A 17232-nucleotide genomic window follows, 5' to 3' on the forward strand; every position below is an offset into this window, starting at 1 on the left:
TATTTGCATGAGGCCAAGGCTCTGGGTAACATCTTCAGAGAAAGAGAGACACGAGAGACTACAGGGCCTTCTGAACACAGGGAGCCCACATAATGGTGCAAGAAAGGCATCCTCAAGGTACGGATGAACACTTTTCTTAATTCCAGAGGGAAAGGTAGAAGTGTATGATGAGATGATGAGCTATCAGGAAAGAAGGGGTTAGACAATGGAGAGATTGAAGGGATAAAGATTGGACCACCATGGCAGTTATGAGAAGTTAGGAGAAAAAATAATTCCTCAGAGCTAGAAGTTCTTGACAGAATAAGAAACCAAATATTAATACAGTGGTATGGGAAGTAGGAGACAAAAGTGATGTTTTGAGAAAGATGGAGAATCCATGGGTAAATGTAATATTTAGAAGAAAGAAAAAGGAAGTAGAAATTACAGTTGATGGAGGATTGAGATTGAGATTTACCCAGATTGTTTAGGACTTCAGAACTACTACCTGGTCATTTGTTCTGAGGGATGTTCTAAACTCTCTTGTCTTAGGTTTTTAATTAATCTGAAATTCTTCACCTAGTTGCTTCATTGCTCTAGGCTTCTTTGGAGCTTTAGCTTCCTGGCCCTTTTTTAATTGCATTTGTCTTGCCTCTCTGACAGAGAAAGCGGTATGGCGATACCAAGTGAAACTCTGGTTTGTTGCTGTGATTTTTATAGCACTCCTCAGTGCTTGTTTCATTGTGAGTTGTGTGGGTGAGTTCTTCATTAAACTGCCACTCTCTTGATTTTTTTTCCCCTATCATGTTCTAAAGATTCTTTAAGGTGTGTACTCCTTTGCACCATTAATATGTTAGCTGTTACTTGGAATGCCATGCTTTTTTTGATTTCTCTCACTGCTCCTCATCCTCCTTTTATTTCTCCTCTACCTCTTCCTCCTCCTCTCTCTCCCTCTCTTTTCTTCCCTTCCTCCATCTTTTGACAGTTGACTCTGCTTCCGGATATATAGTTCACCTGGTTTTATTAGTACATCCCTGATCATGACCTCATATATTGATGTATGTTAAATGTAGTCATCCTCTAAGACACCATTTTCCACTACATGGTTCACTAGTGATCACATATTCTCTAGTCACAAAAGCCCTCTATTGAAAATGGAACTGTAATTGCTCTTATAATCATAATACCTTAGGATAGAAACTTTTATATTTTTTGTGGGAGTCTTTTCTAATATAAGGAGAAAAAAATATTCAGATGAAATATTGGAGATGTTAGGGAATACTTCTTTACTGTTCCACTTGCTTCCAAATAAATATTTTAAGTATGTTTTGTGAGAAATCACAAAGATCCTTTTCTCTCTAATCTATAATTTTGTTTGTTGTTCATTAATAAGATGATTAAAAATAGTTATTAAGTAGTCTGGAAGGAAGTAAAAATGACTTTGTATGTCAAATGGGCTATGTCTGAAGTGCCCTTGAGAGATAAATAAATCTCTTGGTCTTTACTAAAACACAAATAATTATCACCAAAGTTAGAATCTGCTTCAATTTTCATGGTCAAATGCAAGAAAGAAGAGGGTTTAAGAATAGTTATTTTATTAATGAAGGGGAAGCAGATATTCAGGACCCTGAAGCACAGGCTAAGAGAAAAGAAGAACGGTTTGACAGTGTTGAGCTTCAGCAGCAGAGGGCCAACAGAGAAATGAGTGAAGAATCAATTAAGGACCCAAGAGAGAACAGGCCTTGCTCAACATGCCCACAAGTGAACATAAAAGTTAATATTTGAGACTTTTAAAAAAATCTCTAAATGTTTAAAGGTTTCCCTTGGTTTCTCTTTATTATAGATATTTAGCTGTAGCTATCAACAGTCAGAAATTTTAGAAAATATAAAAATAATCCACATGCTTCTCTCACAGTTATGAAAATTAAGGAGAAGCAGACAGCCAGTGGGTCAATAGATATGTATAGATTATTTTGTGACAATCACTATTCTAGGTGTTTGTGATTAACTGATGTAGAAAAGAGATAGAATCTCTGCCCTAGAATATGGAACTTAGATAAATGTCCATAGAAAAAGAGAAAAAAGTGAAGGCTTATAAACACACAAGAAAAGTGAACACAGACAAGCAGTGATTGAACATGGTCTTTATTGAGTTTGAATGGAGGTAAAAAATGGTGGTAACTGGAGAAAGCCTGCTTGGCACAGGTTTCTAGAGCATAAGGCTTTATACCAAGAGAATGGGTGGATACTAAATCTTCTCCCTCTTCCACAGTGACTTATTTTACATATGGCAAAACTGACAAAAAGCTGTCTGCACTACATACGTATCATTCAAGTCTCACCTGTTTCAGTGAAGGGACAAAGGTGACAGGTAAGGTGTTGCAATTCTTAACCAAACTTTCTCTTTTCTCAAAGAGAGTTCAGGGTTGAGCTCCTTTGGTTTGTTATATTTTTTTATATAGCATTTGCTTAGACAACTTTAAGATATCTCTAAATTTATATGCTTATATCTGGTTCTAGATTTTCCCTCAAAAAAATTCCTCCTCAAAACTTCTTGAGATCAGTAAGTTCTATCAACATAGATCATACAGTTTGCTTAAACTAATCCAGGAAATTCTTCATAAAAGTTTTGATTTTAAGTTATCATCACCCTTATCATTAGGTAAAATTTTTTTTTAATCTAAGTTTCTTAGTTAATAATTCCCATCATCATTCCAAGGATCAGCTAGCTTTATTACTAGTCAATTTGGCTGTTGAAACATGCCTCCGGAAGAGACTGTCCTCACTTTAAAATGTGGTGCTTGTACCTTCATATATGGAGAGTAAAGAAAGTGGAATTCAGAATCATGGTCTACCTCGCACTGTCTAGTGATAAATGCCAAAAAAGGGCAAAATGCATCTTCTAGTGGTCTTTATGGCCTTACTCTTTCCAACTAAGAAATATAAATAGATATTAGACTCTTGGTATTTCAAGAGCTAAATAATTCATTCTTCTGCTTCTGTGAAAAAATCTATGAGAATAGAGAGAGGATGAAAGTTTCTATTTCTATGAGATGTTGGAATTTTTCCTTTTTTTGTATTTGGTAAGAATATGGTGCATGGGGTAGTGAGGAATGATTTCTTTACTCTCTTTGCCATAGGGTTTGTTTTTTTTTTTTGTTACATTGAGGCTTTTGGCCGAACAATTATGGAGCTGGCATTTTTGGGGAGAAAAACAACATAATTGCATCAGTATCATCTTCCTCCCACCATTTGGAGGAACTCTCGTAACAACAACTGGAGTTTTGAAGTCTGCCTCCTGGAAGCAGCGACGGGTACTTCAGCCTTTGCCTTCAGAATGCCCTGAATACTCTGAAATGAATGAGGCCGAGATGGAGATTACGGAAACTAACTGCACATCCATCTGGCATAAGAGACTACAAATTTACTCCTTAAACATATCCAAGTTGATATTAAAATCCTTCAAGTTGTTCAGTACATATAATTCAAGGTACAGATAAACTTATATAAAAATTACTTTATATAATACCATGTCAACAAATGAAAGTGCTCAGAATTTAAGAATATCCTTTCAAACTATTATTACAATGAAAAGTTAGAAGTCCAAACACAAAATTTTCATTTTGATTACAAGTGAAACATAACTGAAATGCACATGTATGCACATGTGTTTTTTCCAATTTGTTTCCCACTCAGTCCCTGTCGGAGTGTTGAGACATTTAAAAGCAAGAGTAAAGTCACAGTTTCTCCAATAAGCTTATGCTCTGCCTACACCTGTGCTCTTTGAACTCTTGCTTGTTAAACCCCCAGAAAGATTTTGAAAAATTATGTACCCCTTTATACAATTTAATTTGACATCTAAAATTTTTCATCATGTATTAGAAGCAAAAGCTTTATTTTCTGGAATATTATAATTATGAACATTTAAAAATAACACTGTTACAGGTGTTTTTAAAGTGTATGTACTGGTGTATTAATACCTTCACAAATTGTAACCCCCACCTCTCATCGTGCATATATAAAAAAGAAGAAAAAACATGTACGATATTATTTAACCATCATGTGTCTTCTTTTTCCTCCTTGAACTAATATTTACACAGCACTTTTTCATCTGCCAAGATATGTAAATAAGAATGTGTCTAATATTTTTATTTCTTATGAAACATAAAGCTTTAATTGTTATAAAATTTCTTTTGGTTAACTCATTACAGTTATTATCAGAATACAACATTTAAAACATTATAAATTTATTAAAATTTTTGATAAATTATACTAATAAAACTGTTGGAAGCCAATCTTTTAATGAGACAAATGGACTTTTTAAAAAATGCAATCAGATGTACCTACTGTTGAAATATATTATTACTAGAATGAGGTAGAATTGAATATCAATTCTATTCTCATTTATCACTTTAGCAACACAATCTAATAAATCTTACTTATCTAAATAAATTCACAGAATATAAAGTGCTCTGTGAGTATGTCATACAATTTTTTTGTTGTTTGCCAAAAAAATTCAATGATCTAGTGTCAAAAATTATTTGTAATAATCTATTCACTGAGAATTTGATTAGGCAATAATTCTTTTTTATTGAATATAAAGAATGATAAATAGAATAATTTACAAAAGCTTTGTTATTTCTCAGCTAATAGTCAAGTGCTTTCTCCACTTTGAAGAATTACACCAAAGAAGGATTTTATAAGTCTTATCAAATGACTATTAATTACACTTCTTTCTATACTTACAAAGCAACTTGATCTGCTCATTCAGAGCACAGTTGGGAAAATAAAACATTATTAATGTCAGTATACATTTTTGACAAATTCTTCTGTTCATCACAGCTTTCAATAGTTTTGCAAGCTTGAGTCTGAAGATTTAGTATATTCAACATATGAAAAGTGTTTGCCATGCATAACAAACAAAGCCAATCCCTACCATCAAAACTGTCAGTGAGCCCTGGCTGATGTGGCTCAGTGGATTGAGTGCCAGCCTGTGAACCAAAGAGTCGCTGGTTTGATTCCCAGTCAGGGCACATGCCTGGGTTGTGGGCCAGGTTCCCAGTAGGAGGCACATTAGAGGCAACTACACATTGATGTTTCCCTCTCTTTCTCTCTCCTTCCCACTTTGTCTAAAATAAATAAATAAAATATTTTAAAAAACCAGCCAAATTAGACTTTTTAAATTAAAATATGTTAATATACACTTAAGGATTATTATGAAAAGCAATCTTTAATAATGAATGGAGTGCATAATTAAGATAAATTTCTAAAAGTGGTCAATAGTAAAATGACATAGATATGGCCTATTTTATTCATATTATAATATTGTAAAAGGAAGAATAATTTATATGTTATTCTCATCATTTAATCACCGCACTGTTGTCCATGTGCATGGGTTCTTTTTCCTTTCTGCTCGATCCCTGCAATGCTTAACCCCTCCACCCCCAGAGCTGCCAGCCTGCTCTCTATCTATGAGTTTGTCTCTGTTTTGCTTGTTAGTTTAGTTTGTTTATTAGATTCCACATATGAGTGAAATCATATGGTATTTGTCTTTCTCTGACTGGCTTATTTCGTTTAACATAGTGTTCTCTAGGTCCATCCATGCTGTTGCAAAGGGTAAAATTTCCTTTTCTTTCCCTTTTTACTGCCAAATAATATTTCACTGTGTAAATGTACCAAAGATGTTTTATCTACTCATCTACTGATGGACACTTGGGCTGCTTCCATAACTTGGTGACTGTAAATAACATTGCAGTGAATATAGGGGTGCTTATGTTCTTCTAAATTAGTGTTTTGTATTTCTTCAGATAAATTCTCAGAAGTGGAATTGCTGGTTCATAAGGCAGTCTCATTTTTAATTTTTTGAGGTATCTCCATACTGCTTTTCACAGTGGCAGCACCGATTTGCATTCCCACTAACAGTACAAAACGTTCCCCTTCCTCCACACCCTTGCCAGCACTTGTTGTTTGTTTATTTATTGATGATAGCCATTTTGACTGGGAAGAGGGGGAGGGGAATATAAGGGGGACAAATAGTAATGGAATAAAAATAAATTTAAAATTATATAACTATGTAATAACATTAAAAGTGAATAAAATAGAGCTACATGTAACAACATGAATGAATCTTAACAATGTGGAATAAAAAATTAAACCAGGAATACTTTTAAAAGATTTAAAATTCAACAAATTAAAACAACTTATTATTTAGATATACAATATATGTGCTAAATTTATATATAAACATATCCAGTCAAAATGTGTCAGTGGGCACACCACAAAGTCAGGGAATCAAGACAGATCAACTTAAGAAACAGAAGCAAAAGAGAAGAGTCTCACAAGTAATGGGAAGACAAAGAAATACCCTCCTCTTGAAGGGAAAGGAGGAATCCCCAGAAAAAGAACTAAATGAAATAGAGGCAAGTAAACTATCAGATATTGAGTTCCAAACAACGGTTCTAAGGAAGCTCAATGAGCTCAGTGAGCTCAGAGAGAATTACAAAAAACTACAGGGAAACTATGAGGAACTTACTGCAAACTGTATCACCATGAAAAAGGACATAGAAACTATCAATAAGAGACAAGAGGAAATGAAGAATACGATTTCTGAATTGAAGGACACAGTGGAAGGTATCAAAAAGCAGACGAGATGAAGCTGAGGACCGAATCAGCGAACTGGAGGACAAGGTAGAAAAAAACTCCCAGAAAGAGCAAGAAAATTAAAAAAAAAAGACTCAAAAAGCATAAAGAGGCATTTAGGGAAATGCAGGACAACCTGAATCGTAATAATATCCGTATAATAGGAATACCAGATGGAGAAAAGGATGAGGAAGGGATAGAGAACCTTGTTGAAAAAGTCATGATGGAAAACTTCCCTAATTTGAGGAGAGAAAAAGTCACACAAGTCCAGGAAGCACAAAGGGTCCCATTCAAGAGGAACCCAATGAGACCCACTTCAAGACACAACATCATGAAAATGGCAAATGTCAAAGACAAACAGAGAATTCTAAAGCAAGCAAGGGAGAAAGAGGTAGTAACACATCAGGGAGCCCCAGTATGGCTAGTGTCTGACTTCTCAACAGAAACCCTGCAAACCAGAAGGGAGTGGCAAGAAATACTCCAAGTCATGAAAAGCAAAGGCCTACAACCAGGACTGCTCTACCCAGCAAGGCTCTCAATTAAAATGGAAGGTGAAATATGGAGTTTCCCAGACAAAAGAAGGCTAAAAGAATATACCTCCACTAAACCAGCACTGCAAAATATGCTAAAGGGACTGCTTTAAGATGAAGAAAAAGTTTTTATGAATACCCAGTTCCTTTCAGAGTTGCCAATACTTGATATTACCAATATTTTTAATACTCATTAATCTGTAACAATGATGTTTTGTTAATTGTTCCTTTAGTATTTGTTGAAACTAAACCTGTTTTAGTATATTTCTTTCCTATTTCTATTATTTTTCTATTAAAAAGCTTTAAATGACTTTTTGGTATTCTTTATCCATTTATTGATTAAAGGTTTGTAGAACTTTCCCCCCAAAAAAAACATAGGGAAAAAAAACCCCCTACTAACTATGTTTTAGATATGTTGCAAACACTTTTCTATTCTATTCCTGTCCTTTAACTTTTTATATGTATATTACTATACAGTTAAATGTTTAATATAGTCATATTGTCAATATTTACTTTATAGCTTCTGGATTTGAATATTTCACTTCAGGTCATGAAAAATATTAGTTCTATTTTCTTCTAAAACTCCTTAGATTCTACATATTGATTTCTATCTCACATGAATATTTCTGGTGTAATTTGTGAAATAGGGCTCTATATTTGTTTTATTTCAAGTAATAGTGGTCCATGCACCTTATTTGTTAAATAAGCCTTATTTTACTCATTGATTTGAAATATCAACTTAATCGTATATTATATTGGTAGATATATATGTTTGTCTCTAGAATGCTTATTATGTTTCATTGATCTACTTGATTATTTCTGTGCTGGTGTCATGTTGGTTTAATTGCTGAGATTTGTAATGGTTTAAAATTTTTTTAATATTATATAATTAACTTTGACATTTAAAAAAATAAATAAAATCAACCTGCATTTAAGAAAGAAAGAAAGAGAGAGATGGAACTCCTACCTTTTGCAACAACATGGATGGAACTGGAGAATATTAAGCTAAGTGAAATAAGCCAGTTGATGAAAGACAAATACCATATGGTCTCACCTATAAGTGGACTCTATTCAACAAAATAAACTAATGAACAAAATAAACCACAGGCACGGAAACATGGAGCAGACTGAAAGTGACCAGAGGGGATGGGGAAAGAGGACAATGGTGGAAAGAAGGGGGAGGGATTAGACAAAGAACATGTATGAATGACCCCTGGACATGGACAACAGAGTGGGAATTGACTGTAGGAGTGGGGTGTAGGGGTGGGATAGGTGGAGGGGTGGGGTAAAGGGGTAAAAATTGAGACAACTATAATAGAATAAACATGATTTATAATTTAAAAAAAAGAAAATCTTGCAGCAAAAAAAGAGTGTCAGTGGATTGATATATAGTTAGCTAGAGATTTTTAAAATTCTAGGAGAGTGGTAAACTGATGTTTCTAAGGGGAAAGGACTGGAAACTGATAATTTTAAAAATTCTTACATGCTTGATGTTGTGTAAAAATTAGTAATAGGAATATTAATCAGCTATTATTCCATGTTAAATACCCTTTAAAGTGCTTTGCACATATTATGTGATTAAGTTTTCTTTGAGTTTGGAACTGTTGTTATTTTTACTTTAAAGATGAAATAACTAAGGCTGAAGGGGGTTATGTAATTTTTTCAAAGGCATACATAAGAAATGGTGGAACCATAATTCTAATGAAGCATAATTCTAATTCTCATAATCACCCTGTGTATAATTGCCATTTCTATTGAAAAACTTGAGGCTGTGGCTTGCCCAAGGTTTTTAAGTAGAACTGGCATTCAAGATTATTAGTGCTTTGTAACTCTGATAAAACTAGATGCATTTAATATAGAAGGGAGGTAAAGAATGAAAAAAAAAGCATGATAGTGATTTTTTGGCAAACAAAAATCCAGAGGAATTCTTCAGGTAAACCTTGGTAAATAGTGAGAACTTAAAGAACGTTTATTTATAAGCAACTTCATGACCTCAAATTATATAATTAAGGAACAGTAAATACATGAATTATGAAGCTCATCCCTAGAAAAACAAACTCAAATTCTTGGTATTTCATATGTACAGGACTTACCTCTTTAATTTTATTTGCCTCATATTGCACTCACTTTTTTTTTTTTTTAACTGATGTTCAAGTACAGTTGTTTCCATTTCCGCTCTGACCACTCTTTCCCACCCCACCCTTCCCTGCCTCTCACCCTTGATCTTACCCGCTCTGGCTTTGTCCATGTGTCCATTATATATGTTCCTTGAGGACCCTTCCCTTATTTTTCCCCATTACTCCCTCTCCCTCCCCTCTGGTTACTGTCAGTTTGTTCTTTATTTCCATGTCTCTGGTTCTATTTTGCATGCTTGTTTGTTTTGTTGATTCGGTCCCACTTATAGGTGAGATGATATGGTATTTGTCTTTCACCACCTGACTTACTTCACCTAGCATAACGCTGTCCAGATCCATTCATGTTGTCGTGAAGGGTAAGAGTTCCTTCTTTCTTTCTGCTGTATAGTATTCCATTGTGTAAATGTACCATAGTTTTTTGATTCACTCTTCTCTTTTATACAACATAGAAAAAGTCTGGGGATGTTGCCCAAGTACTTGGAAATCTTTCGATTCCAGCTGCTACTTCATTCCTAATGAACAGAATTTTTGGAGTAAGAGTGAGCAGAACTGTGTTAAGATGGGGGGTCATTTGGTGGTGATCAACACAAAAGCGGAGCAGGTACATTTGTTTTTTTAATATTTTTGTTTTAAAAAATTAAGTAATGTAATTAACAAAATGTATCATTTTAATTGTTTTTAAATGCACAGTTCAGAAATTAACTATATTCACATTGTTGCAAAAAGATCTCTACAATATTTTCATTTTGCAAAACTGAAACTCTATACCCATTGAACAACTACCCATTTCCCCTTCCATCCAGTCTCTGCAACCACCCTCTACTTTATTGATTATGCTATTACAGTTGTCTCAATTTCTGCCCCTTGCCTCCTTCTACCTGATAACTCTCATTCCCTTCACCAATCCCCAACTCTTAGCTCATGTCCATGGGTCATGCATATAAGTTCTTTGGCTACTCCATTTCCTACACTATTTTTAACATCCCGCTGTCTATTCTCTATGTACCAATTTGTACTTCTTGGTCCCTATACCTTTTCCCCCATTCTCCCCTTCCCCCTCCCAACTGATAACCCTCCAAATAATGTCATATCTATGATTCTGTTTCTGTTCTGCTTTTCTGCTTGTTTGCTTAGTTTTTAATTGATTGCCATTTTAATGTTCATAGTTTTGATTTTCTTTTTCTTAAATAATTCTCTTTAATATTTCATATAATAATGGTTTGGTGACGGAAATTAGGTTTACCTTGTCTGAGAAGAACTTTATCTGCCTTTTAATTCAATTTGCCAGCCCCTTCTTGCCTGCAAAGTTCCTTTTGAGAAGTCAGCTGATAGTCTTATGGGAACTCCTTTGTAGGTAACTCTGCTTTACTCTTTCTGCTTGTAAGATGATCTCTTTATCTTTAACTCTTGGCATTTTAATTATGATGTGTCTTGGTGTGGTACTCTTTGGATCCAGCTTGACTGAGACTTTCTGTGCTCCCTGGACTTGCATGTCTATTTCCTTCACCAAATTAAGGAAGTTTTCTTTCATTATTTTTCCAAATAGATTTTCAATTTCTTGCTCTTCTCCTTCTGGCACTCCTATGATGCGAATGTTGGCCCACTTGAAGTTGTCCCAGAGGCAGCTTATATTATCCTCATTTTTTTGGTATCTTTTTTTCTCTTTCTTGTTCTGATTGGTTGTTTTTTGCTTCCTTATGTTCCAATTAATTGATTTGATTCTCAGCTTCATACACCATACTGTTGTTTCCCTGTAAATTGTCCTTTATCTCCATTAGTGAATCCTTTGTTTCTGACCAGACCCTTTATATGCTGCTGAGGTCCTCACTAAGTTCCTTGAGCATCCATATAAACAGTATTTTGAACTCTGCATCTGATAAATTGCTTATCTCCATTTTGTTCTGTTCTTTTTCTGGAGTTTTGATCTGTTCTTTAATTTAGGCCATTTTTTTTTTGTTTCCTCATTTTGGCAGCCTCCCTGTGTTTGTTTCTATGTGTTTTGTAGAGCTGCTTTAACTTCATGTCTTGTTAATGTGGCCTAATGGAGTAGGTGTCCTGTAGGGTCCAGTGGCACAGCCTCCCCTTTCACCCAGGCCAGTCAGCTGCAAGGATTGGCCATGACCACTGACCACCAGTCTCCACCATCCATGGAGGATCAGCTGTGCAGGGGCAGGGTGGTTGTGCTCTGACAGAGTCTCTGGCTGTCCAATGGGTGTGCTGGCCCTGGGGTTTCCTGGGTGGTGCAGACCAGAGTCAGCCTCCACCTGTGTTTTGCCTAGGGCCACCCTTCCTGATCTATAAAACAATCTAAGAAGGCTGCACTTGTGCTAGGGTTAGAGATTCTCAGGTAAAGCCAAGCTGTGAAACTAAACTGGCTGCTACTAGTGCCTGGCTTGGAGCTCACTGAGGCCAGCTATTGCTTGTTTGATAGAATTTAGGATTTAGAATTTGATGCAACCATTCATATGGAAAAGTAGCATGGGTGGGCCTGTAAGCTGGGTAGGATGAAGTCTCGGGGGACTTCCAAAGCAGGTCAAACAGTATTAGCCAGATTGTTATATATGGCACCAGCCTGCTGGCTCCATAGATATGCAGGTTGAGGGCTTCAGAAAAGGGACAATGTCTTCTGCTTGCCCTGATGCCATACCCTTCTGCCTTTCCTCGTATGCTACTGGTGCCCTTCAAGCTGCCACCGTGGCACTGGAGCTCAGAGGGAGTGAGTCTGAGTAAGTGAGTCCATGTGTAGGTTCTTTAAGAGGAATTGTTTGGGGCTCCAGAAGTTTCTTCCTCTGACTCAATCCCCACTGGTTTTTGGAGCCATAAGTTGTAGGGACTTATATTCTGGCACTGGAACCCTGGTCTGGAGGGCCTGGTGCAGGCCTGCTCACTTCTGAGATATCCCCCTTTAATTTTTATTCACCACACATGGGTGAGAGACCAGCCTGCTCCACGCCTGTGTCCCTCTTACCAGTCTCGATGGATGTGCTTTCTGTAATTCCATAGTTGTCAGACTTCGATTCAAGTCAATTTCATGGTTGTTAGACTTCCATTCAACTCAATTTCCAACATTCCTGAGTGATGGTGGTTCTATATTTTGTTTGTAATTTCGATGTGGTTATATGAGGAGGTGAGCCATGTCTGCCTTTGTCGACATCTTTACCTTTGTTTCTTTCAGTAAGCATTTAACCCCCTTCTCCCTCTCTTCTTCTTGAACTCCAATAATTCACAAATTGTTTCGTTTGATGGTATCCTATAGATCTTACAGACTTTCTCCGGTCCTTTACTTTTTTTTTTCTTTTTGCATGTGTGTTTGGGAAATCTCAATTGATTCATCTTTGAGCTCACTTATTCTTTCATCTGCTTGGTCAAGTCTGATTTTGAAGATTTCTATTGAATCCTTCAGTTCTGTGTTTGAATTCTTCAGCCCTGAAATTTATGTTTGTTTCTTTATGTTCCCATTTCTTTGTTGAATCATTTTGTTCTTGTATTGTTTTTCTGGTATTATTACATTGCTTATATGTGTTCTTGTGTAGCTCTCTGAGCATCTTTAGAACAATTATTTTCAATTATTTGTATGGTATTTCTGGATTTCCATTTCTTTTGAACCAGCTACTGGAGGTTTGCTGTATTCTTTTGATGGAGTCATTTCCCCTCTCCCCTACAATCCTTTGTGATCCCTGTAGCTTTGCATAGGTGTCTATACATTGAAGAAACAGGCATATCCTCCAGACTTTATAAACTGTCTTCAGTAAGGAAAGACTTTCACCTGTGGATGGGTGCACACTAGAGTATGCTGTCACCCCAGGTCTGGTGGGGCAAGACAGCAAATGTGGTGGTGGTGGTGGCTGGAGCTGACAATGTGCACACACTTGGCTGTGGGGGCCAGCTCCAGTTGCCTGCGTAGTGGCAGGGGTGAGTTGCACGTACATGCACACGTAGTGGTGGGGCCAGGACAGACAGTCACTTCCTGCACTCTCAGAGAGGCAAGACAGAACCAGTCCTGTCATCCTTGAAAAAAACCAAACAAACCGGGAACATTAGACACATTTTTCACTTTTCTTTTCCTCCCAAGGGAGAGCTATGAGCTGTAAGTTTTCTCCCAGTTGCTTTGTGCTGTACCCATTAAGTGGGAAAACTCTGGTAGAAAAATGCAACAAACTTCCATTTTGTTTTGATGCAGCTCTCCTTGGGTTTGCACTTGCCTTGTGAGCTGCAACCTCCTAACTGGTTTATTGCTTATCCATAGAGGCCATTAGGTATGCATACTGCTGTTAAATTGGTGTCTCTGTGGGGAAATGAAGGTCTGGGGCTTTCTAGTCCACCATGTTGCTTATGTCAGCAAAACAGATAGTTATTTTTTCCTAAAAAAAATTAGAAATATTTATTTATTTTACATAGTAAAAGATGAGACTAATATCAATCTTTCTATGTTTTCTTTATCCACACTGAGAAAAAAAATCCATGTAAACTTTCCATTTTCTTTTGGTTAAATGAGTGGAATATGTGTAGTGAAACCTGAGTCCACAAAATTAATTTTCATATAGACTTTTCCAAACAAGTAATTAACAATCTTTGTTTCAAAATTTTCTTTTCTCCCATACTCAGATTCCTGAAGAAACGTTGACATTTAACCATACTGTCAACAACCAATCTGCATTGTTTTGTGAAATGAAAGCCAAGTATTCTTAAGGGCAAATGAGCTCTAAAATAGAAAATAACAAATTAGCAGGTCTAATTTACAAACTGAAACATGGTAAATGCAGTATTACAAGTAGCAAGGTTTATATTTTTCAGAAAATTTTATGAAAATTCTTTATAAAATGCACCTTAATTTTCAGAATTTCACTTATTTTTTATCTACCAAACATGCAGTTCTCAATAGATAAAATAAAAAATTCAGATTTAGTAAGAATCAATCCAACTTTTTTCTTTAAGTATACATGTATGTTAATTGTAAAGGATTGTCTAGTAAATATAAACATCTCAAAAAAGTTATCTACATTTATAGAATATTTTTTCTGACAGTGTTTATTTGTATTCTAAAAAACAAAAGTAAAAAAAAAAAAAGCCCACAGAGAATATTGCAAGTAGCACCCGCAGCATTTAAAAAGTATTGGCCAAGTTTTTTACTTTTTAGTATTTTTCAGGATCTTTTATGAAGCACTCTGTTTTCTCTAGGGTTCTCTGTAGCATATTTTTGTACACAAAATGAAGGAATAATTCTTCGTTTGACTCCAGTGTGCACTGAGAAATTCAGAGCCTTAAAGAGAAAACTTAGAAATTGCAATTAAATTGTTTTCTCTCTGTTATTTTCTCTTTCTCCTTTCCTAGCCTCTAAAGTAGATATTACTCATCTAAATTACTAATATACTATTTAGAAACTCCAGGAACACATACACTATGTTTCTAAAAGTATTGAATTTATTTGAAAGCATCACATCAAGTGTGAAACTCAGTTAAAAAACATGTTTTCAGTAGATGTGGATTTTGGGAAAGAATCCAGTGTTGCAACCATTAATAATATATAAAGTAATTTAAAGTAAAAGGTGTTTGCCTTTGATAATAAAGTACTGTGGCATTAATGTATGACACTTGTATCTTCCAGGTAAGGGGTTTAGGCCATGATGGTTTCTTGTCTTTTTAGTTGACTTTAGAATTAGTATTTTAAGAAATTGCCTCTTCTTTTCGAAACTTGTGCTATTCGCTGAAATACAGGCATAGGAAAGATTTTCTCTGCTTAGGTTAGTGTATTCACACAATAGGTACCAAACATGAAACAAAAGGGCCAAATATCTGAGAGACAGTGGCATTTGAGATTACAAATTGTTTGAAATGAAGGAAATCACTAAGATTGTTTTAGTAAAACTCCAAGAAAAATCAATATTGGGCAATGAGTACCAACCTGTTTTATAATAGCTAATTAAAAGTCTGAGCTCTTTGCAAGGAGATACCATTTTAAACTTACCTGCCATCACATTTCCTTAATATACACATGCATGTTTCACTGGAGCAAGAAACTTAGGAACATAATTCCATCATAGTTATACAGTTAAGCAAGAAACTCACCAAACAAATGTATATTATGCTTTGTGAGTATGGTGGTGGGGGAGATCATCTGATAACTGACATAGATTTAGGAAGAATTCTGTATCTTGGTGAAGAAAAAAATAAATTCTGTATGAGAAAGAAATTCATGGGTTATAACTCCCTCCTTCCTATAATGATGTTGGTGTTTTTGGCCTGGTCCCTTGTCCAATAAACTGTAGTAACACTGTTCCTTACACCTCACATTTTCTTTTTAGAGTTATAAAGAACACTTACTCTATTCAATCTGGAAAGTTCAGTCTATGCTTCTTTTTCTTTATGCAGAATTTCATTGTTCAGCAGCTGAATAAATCATTGTCTTATTTTCTGGGACTCTCAGATCCACAAGGGAATGGCAATTGGCAATGGATTGATCAGACACCTTACACAGAAAATGTCAGGTGAGTACAGACTCACATTAATGAACATGGGGCTTTGTTTACATAAAAATGTAGGGAGATTTTGTTGGCAAATACTGATAATTATACTGATAATAACAGATTCTAACAATTATTAAGCTCTTACTAAGTGCATGCATTGTCAAACTTATATTTCATGAAAACTTTTTTAGACCTCATTTTACTGATGAAAAATGGATTAACTTCCCTGAGGTCAAAAACCAGTAAGATGAGAAACAGGGTCTCAACTCCATGTCTAACTCCAAAGATGGTGCTCTTAATCATGACACTTTGCTGCCTCTAAACATATGTAGACACTTCAATTAATAGGATTTGAAATATCTGTGTCAGAACTGTGTTCAATTTTAGTAGGATAATTATATAATAATACTATTTATTTGTGGCTTTGAAAAAAATCCAGAATTTAATTATATATTAACTCATGTAACTCTCACATAATCTTATAAGCTATTTGGGGATCTCATTATGATTACCATTTTTATAGATGATGAACCAAGTACCTGAATAGAATAAATTATTTGCTTAAGATCAAAATGAACCAGCAGCAAAACCAGGTGTCTTAATTCCAAAAACAAAGTTTTACCCTGCAACCCACTCACCCCTACCACAGATTGTATTCCTTGTAGGCAGGGTGATTTCTTATGTGCAGACTCTAGCTATATGAGAATATAGGAATTTAGGAAGGTAATAAGAGTACACAAATTAAGGAGGCAACCTCTTTATTATATGCCATTAAGAGAGGACTTGTTAACAACCCACATCAGGATAAGGGCTCTTTATGGAGGCAGAAGTGAAGATCAGATTTTAAGGAAAAGGTCCAATATTACTCTAGGTCATTAAAATTTTGCCAGAAGAATGTTAGAGGAGCAATTATAAAAGTTTGTGTTTATACTTGGGGTTTTGAGGAAGGCAGTATGAGAAGAGGAGAGCAATCATTGGAATGTTCTTTTACCCTGAACTCCATTCTCTTCACCCCCCAACCCTATACACTTTTTAATCAATCACTGTGCATTCATTGAAGTATTTTTGTCCTTTGTTTTTCTTTAGATTATGGCACCAGGATGAGCCCAATTTTTCCGCAGAGGAATGTGCTTCATTAGTTTTCTGGAATTCTAGAGGATGGGGTTGGAATGATGTTTTCTGTGATTCTAAAAGAAACTCAGTATGTGAGATGAAGAAGATTTATTTTTGAGTGGAATGTTATTCATTGTCACATTTAAAATGGAGACCTATCATAAAATGATAATTTCCTCTTGTAATTTATGTATAATTAATAACATAGAGCTTCATGGAAATATCCAGATGCCTTACTCCCTTCAGTCATCCTTGTTAGAGTTTCCTCTTTCCTGCTAATGATAGGTCAAGCTCTTCTTTCCTTGGTGTTTTTCTTTAGTTCATTATGCATTCTTTACTTTCTTCATACTTTTAAAAAACATTCCTTGTGACAGA

At 35.4% G+C, this 17232-nt stretch overlaps 1 protein-coding gene across 1 annotated transcript; it reads left to right on the forward strand.

The window, feature by feature from the left end:
• Positions 1-17232, forward strand: LOC129084768 (C-type lectin domain family 6 member A-like). The gene is made up of 6 exons (XM_054590967.1): positions 1-117; positions 640-732; positions 2249-2347; positions 9730-9881; positions 15650-15765; positions 16831-17232. Exons 1-6 carry the CDS (start codon positions 93-95, stop codon positions 16973-16975), a joined length of 630 nt encoding a protein of 209 aa, XP_054446942.1. The 5' UTR covers positions 1-92; the 3' UTR covers positions 16976-17232.

Source organism: Pteronotus mesoamericanus, unplaced genomic scaffold (genome assembly GCF_021234165.1).
Source record: "Pteronotus mesoamericanus isolate MK-2021 breed Mesoamerican mustached bat unplaced genomic scaffold, CSHL_Meso_final scaffold_21, whole genome shotgun sequence".
Taxonomy (NCBI): domain Eukaryota; kingdom Metazoa; phylum Chordata; class Mammalia; order Chiroptera; family Mormoopidae; genus Pteronotus; species Pteronotus mesoamericanus.

Coding starts and splice junctions, on each gene's coding strand:
- LOC129084768 (XM_054590967.1), top strand. CDS start 93: ATGGTGCAAGAAAGGCATCCTCAAG. Junction 2,348..9,729: donor TGAAGGGACAAAGGTGACAG/GTAAGGTGTTGC, acceptor TATACAACATAG/AAAAAGTCTGGGGATGTTGC. Junction 9,882..15,649: donor TCAACACAAAAGCGGAGCAG/GTACATTTGTTT, acceptor TTCTTTATGCAG/AATTTCATTGTTCAGCAGCT.